Source organism: Chelonoidis abingdonii, chromosome 1, assembly GCF_003597395.2.
Source record: "Chelonoidis abingdonii isolate Lonesome George chromosome 1, CheloAbing_2.0, whole genome shotgun sequence".
In the NCBI taxonomy this organism is placed as follows: domain Eukaryota; kingdom Metazoa; phylum Chordata; order Testudines; family Testudinidae; genus Chelonoidis; species Chelonoidis abingdonii.
The window spans coordinates 274,418,731-274,430,924 of record NC_133769.1 but is presented as its reverse complement, the minus strand read 5'-3'; the positions used below and the strand labels follow the sequence as shown (position 1 = coordinate 274,430,924).

At 43.5% G+C, this 12,194-nt stretch overlaps 1 protein-coding gene across 2 annotated transcripts in view; it reads right to left on the bottom strand.

Annotated features, from left to right (window-relative positions):
* UGGT2 (UDP-glucose glycoprotein glucosyltransferase 2) overlaps positions 1 to 12,194 on the bottom strand; it is a 273,527-nt gene that overhangs the window by 241,533 nt on the left and 19,800 nt on the right. For both annotated transcript variants that reach the window (XM_032785015.2, XM_032785017.2), the window contains exons 5-7: positions 9,704 to 9,878; positions 6,061 to 6,157; positions 1,107 to 1,179 (exon numbers count right to left, since the gene is read on the bottom strand). In XM_032785015.2, coding sequence (XP_032640906.1) covers positions 1,107 to 1,179; positions 6,061 to 6,157; positions 9,704 to 9,878 — 345 coding nt within the window. The remainder of the gene's footprint in view (positions 1 to 1,106; positions 1,180 to 6,060; positions 6,158 to 9,703; positions 9,879 to 12,194) is intronic.

Here is a 12,194-nt window from a genome sequence, read left to right as displayed (position 1 = left end):
ATAGCCGATTCCTTTGCTGCACGCAGTATATGATGCGGTGGAGGCGCTTTCAGTTCTCCTGGCGCTGGGCCGCCAGAGGGGGTCAGCTGAGACATTGGCCTAGGCCTCTTACCGCTCCCCGGAGTTGGTGGGGGGTAGTTATGAGGGGAAGAACTCCTCACAGTTGAGCTCTTTAGCAGATCCTTTAGTGGGCGTGAGGCCCGAGCAGGGTCCTTTGCCCAAAGCTCCTTGGTCGGGCTTGGCCGGTGCCGCCACCTTAGTCCTTTTCTTCAGTACCAGCGACGGGGATTGGTGCCGGGAGGACCCTGGTGCTGGAGGTGTGCTATACACTGAAGTTGAAGAGCTGGGTGCCGGTTTGAGCCGCTCCATCTCTGAAGCTGGGCACAGGGCAGCCGGCATCAGGAGTGCCCTGAGGTGCATGTCGCACTCTCTTTGTGTCCGAGGATGAAAGTTCTGGATGACAACACTCCTTTATATGGGTTTTCCCAAGGCACTGTAGACAACTCTCGTGCAGGTCACTAACAGGCATAGGCCTCTTACACAATGAGCAGGGCTTGAAACCCAGAGGGCGGAGCATGTTCTGCTGAGGGCAAATTCCCCCTAGGACACTAACTAACTGAACACTTAACGGGTACTTAACCACTAATTAACAACTATTTAAACTATTTACAGGTGAAGCACAAGGCTAAACTAGACAAAAACCACTGACCAATTGTGAAGCAGGGGACAGAGTTGCTTCGACTGTCCCCCAGGGGCGATAAGAAGGAAATGAGAGGGCTCAGGGCCAGCGGCGCCTGATATACCGTACCATGAGTGTGGCACACCAGAAGGCACCACAGCTGGGTATAGCTAAGACAAAAGTCTCCAACAGCCACGCACGTGGGGGCGTGCACACCTACAATGGAATCAACATGAGCAAGCACTCAAAGAATAACTGATAAATACTGTTAAACAGTGAAGTACACAAATACACAAAAATTAGCCAATGTTGAGTCAACTCATTGACACAACAGACTTTCATATCATATGTCTGAACTTTTGTTTTAAGCTCAAAAAACAGCTATTTTACAAACAAAGAAGTTTAATTGTAAATTAAGTCAACTCACTTTAATTTGTCAAAGAGAAATCCCTGGACTTCGCCTGCCTCACCATCAACCTCTTCCGTTGTGTCATTTGTGGCTGAACACATGGAACACACATAAAACACCAAACAAGAAAATTATTGTGACGTTGCACTCCATATGATTTTATGAAAATATGCTAATGAGTGTGAATATAATGTAACTGGAATATGCTTCATACAAACGGTCTCTTGTAAGGTATCATTACAAAGCTTATAATCTATGGAGTGTGGTCATCCTATTTGTATAAATGTATCATTCTTGTATCTGAAACTAGAAATATGAAATATAACTGAGGTCCTATTGTAATTATGCCGTGTGGGCCATTAATGGTGGCTTAGGTGACAACTGGTTGTGGATGGCTCTGTTTACTTGCAAGCCTTCCTGGGTGTCAGGCCAGGAAGAATGAAGGCTTAGGGTTTCACAGGACATGTGACCATGTCACTTGGAACTGGAATCCATCTTAGATCTGATGCTTTTCCATTTAGAAGGAGAGGTGGGGACCCAGAGAGACAAAAGATTTCCACCTTGTACCAAAGCTATATAAGGGGGTGGAACAGATCAAAGGAGGTTCCAGTGATGAAAAATCTCCTAGTTACCACCTGAGTTGGAGTTAACAAGAACTGTAGCAGGGGAAAGGATTGGGCCCATACTAGGAAGCAGTCCAGTCTGTGGAAGAAGCTTACTGGAACATCTCTGAGGGTAATATTTCATTTGTAATCAGTTTCTTAATGTATTAGGCTTAGACTTGCATGATTTGTTTTATTTTGCTTGGTAACTTACTTTGTTCTGTCTGTTATTACTTGGAACCACTGAAATCCTACTTTTTATATTTAATAAAATCACTTTCGCTTATTAAATAACCCAGAATAAGTAATTAATACCTGGGGGAGCAAACAGCTCTGCATCTCTCTCTATCAGTGTTAAAGAGGGTGAACAACTTACGAGTTTACCCTGTATAAGCTTTATAGAGAGTAAAATAGATTTATTTGGGGTTTGGATCCCACTGGAAGCTGGGTATCTGGGTGCTAGAGACAGGAGCACTAACTAAGTCATTTTCCATTAAGTCTGAAGTTTGGGGGGCGTGAGTCAAACCCTGGGTCTGTTTTGCAGTAGGTTAGCGTATCTGGCTCAACAAGGCAGGGTTCTGAAGGTCCAAACTGGCAGAGAAAACGGGCTCAGAGGTAGTCTCAGCACATCAGGTGACAGTCCTCAAAGGGTCTCTGTGACAAAACCCATCACAATTACCAATATATTTTCTTCCCAAATATCCTGCCATCACAATTATACAACTCAAACATATACTTCTCAAATGTGATGCCAGCCTGTAGATTCATATTTTGGCCTCAGAATGGCTCTCTTAAGAGAACATGTGAACCTACAGTTTTACCCTATTTTTTAAAAAAAAAAATCATTAAAAGTGTTTACTTTTTCAATTGTGTGTCTGTGTTAGATAGTACAACCAACAGCTTAGCTTCTTAAAATGGCTTTTCCTCAGTTTGATCAAATGGTAACCATTGTAGATAATCAAATAATACTGGGCTCTATTCTTAAAAAAAGTTTGAATTTGAACCATGAACATAAGAGACTTACAGCATTGGTTTTGAACCAGGCACCATGCTAACGTCCACATACAGCTCTAAATATTGCACTTTCATCCTCACCTCACTTTCAACACTTTTTCCCCTTCCCATCCTAAATTTTTCCAGATCAGAAGAGACAAATACTTTAATTACATTATTCTCTTTCATTGCCATTCTTAGACCTTGTCTACTCTACAAAAGCAATCCAGGGTCAGGACCTGGACTTGGGCAGTCTGACCTACTGGATAGAGCTGGGTTCAGGAGCTGGGAGCCAGAGCCATGGCCCAAAGCTGGAACCAGGAATCAAGCCAAGGGATAGCGACAGAGCCAGGAGTCAATAACCAGAGCCAAGGGTCAGAGTCAGAAGCTGGGCAATCGAGCAAGGCTGGAACAGGGCTAGAGCAGACTCAAACTGGACAGGAACAAGTCAGGAGCGAGGCTAGGTACAAGGCAGACACGTGAGCCACCATAGTTAAGGCTACATTTTAGTCATCGGTATTTTTAGTAAAAGTCACAGACCGGTCATAGGCAGTAAACTAAAATTGACAGCCTATGACCTATCCAGGACTTTTACTATATAACACTGACCAAAAATTGGGGGGTGGGGGGTGTTGGGGGAGGGCAGCCTGGATGCTGGGGGCACGGGCAGCAGCACGTGGCCTGAGACCTTTGGTGCTGAAGGAGGGGGTTGTCAGGGCCAGCAGGCTCCCTACCTGGCTCCATGCCTCCCTCCCAGCAGCAGCAGAGTTTGGGTGCGGGAGGGGACAGGGGGTTGGGATACAGGATGCCGTGAGGCGGGCTCTGGGCAGCCCTTGCCTGGGGTCACCCCAGAAGCAGTGACATCCCTCTCACTCAGCTGCTAGGCAGAGGCGCGGCCGGGCAGCTCTGCGTGCTGCCTCTGCCTGCAGGTACTACCCCCACAGCTCCCATTGGCTGCAGTTACCGGCGAATGGGAGCTGCAAAACCAGCGCTCTGGGTGGAGGCAGCGCACAGAGCTGCCTGGCCACGCCTCTGCCTAACAGCTGAGCAAGACGGATGTCACCACTTCCAGGGAGAGTTGCCCACAGGTAAGTGTTGCTCAGAGCTCACCACACCCCACTCCATGCCCAAACTCCCTGCCCCCTCCCACACCCAAACTCTGCTGCTGCTGGGGTTTGGGGGGAATAGTGGCCCTAGACTGCCCCAGCAGCTGCCGGTGCAGAAATCATGGAGAGCACAGAAAGTCATGGAATCTGTGACATCCGTGGCCTCTGTGACAAACTCACTGCCTTAATCATAGTTGCAGATGCTGGTGTTGAGCAGCCAGCGGCCTGCTCCTGGTGCTGAACTTACATGAAGGACAATGGGCTCCTTTCAGCCAATCAGACAATCCTGCTGCAGCCTAGCTGGGCTCATTAACTGGCCTCAAGTTTGAACCTGATAGCTCCTGGCTCAACTGAGGGAACTCAGCCTGATGGTTCCTGACACCCAGTCCTGACAGAAAGTGTTAGAAGTGGATTTCACTGTACATAGTAAAACTGCACATGTAGAGCAGAAGAAACTATGTTTAGCATCATTTCAGACAACCATGCTTAAAAACTAGTGTTGCCAACTTTCGAATGGCACAAAACTGAACACCCGTACCCCGCTCCGTCTCCTGAGGCCCTGCCCCTAACCTGCCCATTCTCTGAGGCCCTGCTCATGCTTGCTTCATCCCCCTTCCCTCCGTCACTCACTCTCCCCCACCCTCTCTCACTTTCAGCGGGCTGTGGCAGGGGGTTGGAGTATAGGGGGGTATGGGCTGTTGGTTGGGGATGCAGGGTACAGGTAGGGTCAGAAATGATAGATTCAGGTTACAGGAGAGGGCTCGGTTGCAGGGGTGAAGGAGTCCAGCTGGGGGTGCAGGCTCTGGGGTGGGGCCAGAGATGAGGGTTTTGGGGTGCAGGAGGGGGCTCAGGGCTGGGGCAGAGGGGGTGCAGGGAGGAAGTTTGGGTACAGGAAGGGACTGCGGGCTGGTACAGAGGGTTGGGATGGAAGAGTGGGTGTGTTGTCCTTGTGACACTTATCGTGGCTCCCAGGAAGCAGCCACCAGGTCCCTGCCACCCCCAGGCATATGGGTGGCCAGGGAGGCTCCACCTGCTGCCCACGCACCCCCAGCTGCCACCCTCGGCAGCTCCCATTGGTTGCAGATCCCAGCCAATGGAAGCTGCAGAGACAGCACTCAGGGCACACAAGGACCTGGCAGCCACTTTCAGGAGCCATGCAGAGCTAAGGAAGTCAGGCAGCCTGCCTTAACCCCTGGCTCCCGCTGTGCCGCTGACCGGACTTTTAACACTGTCGAAAACCGGATGCCTGGCAACCCTATTAAAAACTGTAGTCTTAATGGCTTTCTGAAGCAATGCTGAGTATGGATGGTCCTGGTTTACATTTGCAGTTAAACATGAGTAGCTAAATCTATTGATAACACTGTCAACAGTAGGTAATAACTTTTTTAATATAAACCAGGACTCAAAGTCCACACTCCATGCTCCAAGCACAAGACCAGATAGGAACTATTATGATTCTAGAGTTCTGAGCCATTACGCTAACCAGGTGACATGCACTGCTGTAGCAGAAAAAGACACTGACACCTACTGCCTCCAAGAGTCAGTTAATTCTGTAAAGAAAGAATAAACTAATCATTAAATTCTTATTTATTTCAGTTAGTAAATGTAGCTAACAGCCAGTAATTTAGACATTTGCAGTTTAAAAACATTTTTTAAACACCAAAAAAGTCAAATCATTAGAAAAGATAATCTCAGCCCTAAAAACATTCCTCTCTAATACCATAATATCATTTAATATCTTCTCTCGTAACATACTACTAAGTACTAAAGCCATTTGTTTCAGCAGTAAGTGTCTCATTTCAGTCCCTGAAAATGAAATGTGCTTCAATGGGCAAATCTTTTCCAATCAAGGAGGTGAAGTTATCCTCATACGTATAAAAGTTGGTACCTAGACATTGTTACTAGATACTTTAGAGATGCCTCAACAGATAGAGATAGAATACTAAAATGATAAAGATTAAAGAACCCTCAACCTACTAGGAAACAAGGAATATGGGCTATGTTATGATGTATATCTTCAGAGAACAATAGCTACTAGTAAGTAATTCCCTATCCTCTAAACATTTGTGTTTATAAAAACTTCCATGGATATAGATTTCTATGTTAATTCTCAATGCCCAAGACTACTTTTGACATATCCTGTACAAATAAACTATATACGTCAACAAAATTTAAACATACTCAGAGCATAACTATCTTCAAAATTCAAGAAGGTGCTAAATATTTTGAAATAGAGTCTCCAAAAACACAGCACAGAGAACAAAAATATACCTTTAATCTGAATGTCATCCACTGCTTTGTATTCTGTACTTTTTATTGCAAGTTCCACACCATATCCAGACAAATACATTTTCTTAGAACTTGGTTTCTGTTTGAACATATTTTAACAAGTGAAAAATATAACTTTAAAAAGTGCCCTTTATAGAAAATGTACTTCATCTAATCTAATCAAGTTTAAAATGTCATGAGACAGTTGTTACTTATCAATCCAAAACTGATATTTTCAATTATTGTTCACAATACAGTTTGTTCCATCAACCAGAAAAAAAAAAAAGTTACAAACCTGTTCCATAACTGTTGTTCTTCGAGATGTGTTGCACATCTATTCCCCTCTTCGTGTCAATGCACCCAGCATGTGGCTGTCAAAAACTTCTTCCCTCAGTGGTACCCGTTGAGGGATTCCCCCTGCTGCCATATGCCACTGCATGCAGGGAAAAGACCAGAGCCATCCCTTGCCTTCCTCCTTCTTGCCATAACTCTGATGAATAGGGGAAGGACAGTGAGTTGTTGAGTAGATATGTGCAACACACCTCAAAGAATAGTTATGGAACAGGTTAAGGAACCCATTTCTTCTTCAAGTGATTGCACATATACATTCCATTCTCAGTGACTCAAGCCGTAAGACACGAGGCAGGATCAGAGTCTATTTCAATACATATTGGAGAATAACTCATTCCACTCCAGCATTGTCTCTGGAGACTTGAGCCACAGCACAGAGAGTGAGGCAAATGTAGGACCAAGTTGCCACTCTACAAACATCTGCAGTTGGAACTTGTGCCACAAAGGCTGCCAAGACTGATTGTGACCTCACTGAATGAGCTGTGACTCTGCTGGGTGGAGCAACATTAGCCACATTATAGTACATGAGTTTCCAGATGTGATCCAGGAAGAAATTTTCTGGATGATAAATGATTGACCTCTTACTCTGTCTGCCTCTGATACAACCAGCTAGGAGGATTTACAAAAGTGACTGGTTCTGTTCAAATAAAATGCCAAGGCTCTTCTGATGTCCAAGGTATGCAAATGATCTTCCTCCCTAGTTTTATATGGTTTGGGGTAGAATATAGGCAAATAAATTGGCAGTTGAAACGAAAGAGGAAACCACCTTTGGGATGAACTTTGGATAAGGACACAGGTAAATGTTGGCCTTAAAAAAAGAACGTGTATGGAGGTACCACCACTTATGCCCACAGCTCTTCTGGCCAAGGTAATGGTCATCAAAAAATGCCACCTTCATTGACAGATGCAACAGTGAGCAGCTAGCAAATGGTTCAAAAAGGGGACCCATACAACTTGACAATACTAAGTTTAAAGCTCATGGAGGAACAGGATCTTGAACTTGAGGATATAATTGACTAAGCCCTTTAAAAACCTCGTGGGCATTTCACCAGAGAAAATAGAGCAATTAGGATGGAATGCTAAAAGAGCACCCAGATGTACTTTGATGGAACTAACCAAGAAACTGTGGTGTTTCAGGTAAAAGTAATAGTCCAGAATATGCTGAACTGAAGAACTGGTCAGTGATACCCCATTCTTGTGAGACCAAATGGAGAAACACCTCCATTTAGCAAGGTAAGCAGCTCTTAGAGGGGTTTTTACTATTTAGCAGGACCTCTTGAACATCTTTTGAGCAAGCTTGCTCTCTGTCTAGCTATGGAGCATCTATTCAGTTAAGTGAAGAAACCATAAGCTCGGGTGGAGTAGGCATCCATGATCCTGGACGATCAGGTCCAAGTCTAGTGGAAGTGAGATTGAAGTTTCACTGACAGCTCCACGACTATAAGTATGGGGCTATAAGTATGACTCTGGCCTATTCCTGTGTTACATTTAGCAATACTCTGTGAATGAGTGGGATTGGTGGAAAAGCGTAGAGGAGCCTGCCTGACCAAGCAAGTAAAAAGGCTTCTGTTATGGACTCTGTGCTGTGAACCAGAAAAGAACAGAACTACTAACACTTTCTGTTGGACTTTGTTGCAAATAGGTCCACTTGGAGAAACTCCCACCACTGGAAGACCTATCTGGCCACATCTGGGCACTCAAACGATCTGCTCAGGTGGTCTGCAAGCAGGTAAGATGCTTCTAGATTTACTGAGATGGCAATACACAGTTTCCTTCTGGACAGAGTAGAGAACAGTGGGCTCTCCCCTGCTTCTTGAGGTTAAACATTGCTGCCATGTTGTGAGAACTAGCAGGCTCACCAATCTGATAGCTTTCAGTTCTCTGACACTGGTGTGTAAAGCTAAGTCCTCCGAGGAACATAGAGCCTGTATTTGTAGAAAACCCAAGTGGGCTCCTCATCACAGAGCAGAAGCATCTGTCACTAGCATGAGAGTTTATTGAGAGAGAGCAAACAGAACGCCTACGTATCCACTGGCTGAATCTGTCTACCAATCTAGGGAGGTGAGGACATGGGAGAACACTTTTACTAATGAGTATAACTCAAGATCCACTTGTCCCAAGTAATCTGGGACCAGGCTCGCTGGAAGTGAGACAGACAGTTTGCGAAGGTGAGAGGGTCTGGCTCATCAAAATGCCTACCTTGTGGTTCCTGGGTGTCTTAAAGGGCCCAGAGACAGAGCAGTAGGAGTGGGAGGCCTACGGCTATAATCCCTGGATCTCTTTTTTTAATAGGTCCTGCTGAGGAGGAGGAGTAGAATATCACTGTCTGTTGTGGCCGATAGTTCTTCCTGACTGGAGCACGTGTATACAGACCTAAGAACTTCACAGTGGCTCTAGAGTCAGTAAGTCCATGGAGCTTGCAGCCTGTCTGGTACAAGAATAGAGCAGGACCCTCAAATGGTAAGTCCTGGATAGTACTGTGGACTTCATAGGGAAGACCAGAAGACTGCAGCAAGGATGATCTATGCTTGGCCACTGCTGAGACACTGGGTTTAGTTGCCGAATTTCCTGCCTCCAGAACTGCAGTGGAGTTCTCGTGACCAGTCTGCCCTCATTGACCAGGTAAGAGAACTCCTGCCTAGCATTCTACAAAAGTAGCTCCCTGAACTTTTCCACAGAATCCCAAATATTAAAATTGTATCATCTCTACAGAGCTTGTTGGGTAGCAATATGGAGTTGCAATCCACTGTCAAATAGACTTATTTAAGAGGTAAAATATGTATTTATCTGCACACCCATGTTTAACAAACCTCTTCATTTAAATGAAACTAAATATTAAAAGCAGTTTGTCCCAAGCTTTACAGCCTGATGAATAATCATTCTTAATAGTATTATACTACTAAGTTCTTAGCAATCTTTGTGAACTGAAAGTAATTTTATCATATTGCACGTTTTCAAATACTGCCCGCATATCTGCAAACAATTAATTTTGATTTTGACATTGTATTCATTTTTAATCAAGAAAAATGATGGCAATCTTGGAATTAGTAAATATTTTACATAAACCTCAGTGGAAAACACCTGCAGCTAAGACAATGCAAAATGTTACTACTTCTTTTCCACTTTCAAAATCTATGTTAGGTGTTACTAGATGAAGTGAAAGTTTCAAAATTAGTGTACACAATGTGCATGAATTCAGCACAGTGCAAACTAGAGATATGCCCTATCAAAAACATCATAAATACATTTTCAATAATTACAGTTTATTGTATTATTGTCAATTTGAATTGCATACCTGAACATAATGCCGGAGGATATAAACAATTTCCTCCTTTTGCACTTTTTCAGACAAAACTGTGTGAAATTTAACAAAGTCTTTTGTACCAATTTCTGCATAAAGAATAACCACTGGAACATTTTCATTGAGTGCAGGGAATTTATGCTCCTTTTTAAACAGATATGGCCTGGGCCTGCAATTAAAAACAAATAATTCTGGAATTAGATATTGAGTTGAAATGTTACAGTAAATAAAATATTACTTTTTCCCCACTTTCTGGCTATCAAACTATTACAGAAATAGAAGTAAAAGCATGCAAGAGTTAAAAAAAATGAAATTATCATGTGTGATCACAAAAAGACACGACAAGACATCAACTGGTTTTCAAACTAAAGTGTAATAAAGCTGAAAATTAGCATAAACTACTGGTGATTTTATTGCATTTTACTAAGTCACAGCTAAAACTGCCTTCTAATTACAGTAGAACCTCAGAGTCACGAACACCAGAGTTATGAACTGACTAGTCAACCACACATCTCATTTGGAACTGGAAATACACAATCAGATAGAACCTCATAGTTAAGGACACATCAGAAACGGAGGTTGTTCATAACTCTGACATGTTCATAACTCTGAACAAAATGTTATGGCTGTTCTTTCAAAAGTTTACGACTGAACATTGATTTAGTACAGCTTTGAAACTTGACTATGCACAAAAAAATGCTGCTTTTAACATTCTTAATTTAATGACACAAGCACAGAAACAATTTCCTTACCTTGTCAAATATTTTTAAAAAAAAAAAAACTTTCTCTTTATTTTTTTGTAGTTTACATTTAACACAGTATTGTGCTACATTTGCTTTTTTTTTTTGGTCTCTGATGCTGGCTGATTGTGTACTTCCGGTTCCAAATGAGGTCTCTGGTTGCCTGGTCAGTTCATAACTCTGGTGTTCATAACTCTGAGATTCTACTGTAATTTTCTTTTTTAAAGTGGTCTCTGCATATTCCCACTTGTGAGAATCTAGCAAGCAGTAAAAGGAGGTGGGTTGAGGAGTTCTTATTAAACAAGTATTGCCGCACTGGCCTTCCACAGCAAACACCATAGCCTGATGCCAAATCAAAAGACAAAAAATATGTGATCATCACTTCAGGTAGCAGCCTTCAGAGTTCTGTAATAAAAGTGTCAGAGATGCCTTCAGTGTGATACTAGTAAATTGAGCTTGGGGTTCTGTCATAATAGTTAACATGATTAGAACAGCATTTTAATACACAGGCTAATCCACTGACACTGCAAGGAAATGGCACTCCCTTTACATGGATCCCCTAAAGCTAAACAAAGTCTAAACAACTTCCTAAATATCTTATTCACAGACACATAAAACTTAAAGCACCTTTGACACCTAAGTTATTGCTTCCAGTTTTCCCCAAATAAGAAGCAGATTTCTGGGCCAAATTTGACTGGTGTTGAGACTACATGGACCAGGTCCAATGCCAATCCAATTTGGCCCTCTGCCTCCATCTATGGAGGGGCAGGTGTGCCAAAACAGAGTGGTATTGCAACCACGTGGGTCAGGTCATAACACATGGAGCAAATATTCCTGGACCTGCTACTAACAACAAGAAGGATTGCCTCCAGCAACTGGGGACCACATTTCCCTTCTACAACCCATGCTCCAGCATTGCCAGCTCACGTTTTATCGCAAGCCTTCTGATATTTGCTGTTTCTCTTAAAGACCCAGCTTCTGGAACCCTCTGATTATGCAAGAATCTCCAACTTCATTTAAAAAGGGCAAAAATAGGTCTCTAACCTTCATAGGTGCAGAGGAAACCTTGCTAATCTGACTTGATCACACTCTAACCACCCCCTAACGAAAAAGCAAATAAAAAGTAAGAATATTTTAGGCATTTGTTTTTGTTTCTATTTCCTGATTTTTAAGTCAGTCTCTTGAATTTTGGGGGTTCAATTCATTACTTTTGAACACTTGAGCATACTATCTGAATATCTGGTCCCCTGATTTTCTAGAGGGCTCCTGAAGCACATCAATGTTAGGGACACATCCCCACAAATGGGACTATGCAGAAGCCATCTTGCAGTAGTAGTTAGAGCAGGGGTCTCTAACGCGGTGCCCATAGGCGCCATGGCGCCTGCCGGGGCATCTGTGTGCACCCGCTTACTGTCCGGCGGACAAGCATCCGCCGAAAAGCCACTGATTTTCAGCGGTATTCCAGCGGCAACACCTCTTGACGTTGCCACTTCTCAGTGGCATTTTGCGGATGCTTGTCTGCCGGCCACGGTACTTGGTGGCTCAGCATCTGGCACCCGCCACCCGGAAAAGGTTGAGGACCACTGAGTTAGAGTAATTCCCAAGAGTTTATTAAAAAGGCTGGGAGTGAGAGTCAAGGTCTCAAAATGCCCTAATGCTGGGCAAAATAATTTAATTTTGTCTTTTTAAAGCTACAATATTTTGGTATATACTTTTAAATTTAAGAAGTTAGAAGAAAGTTTTCA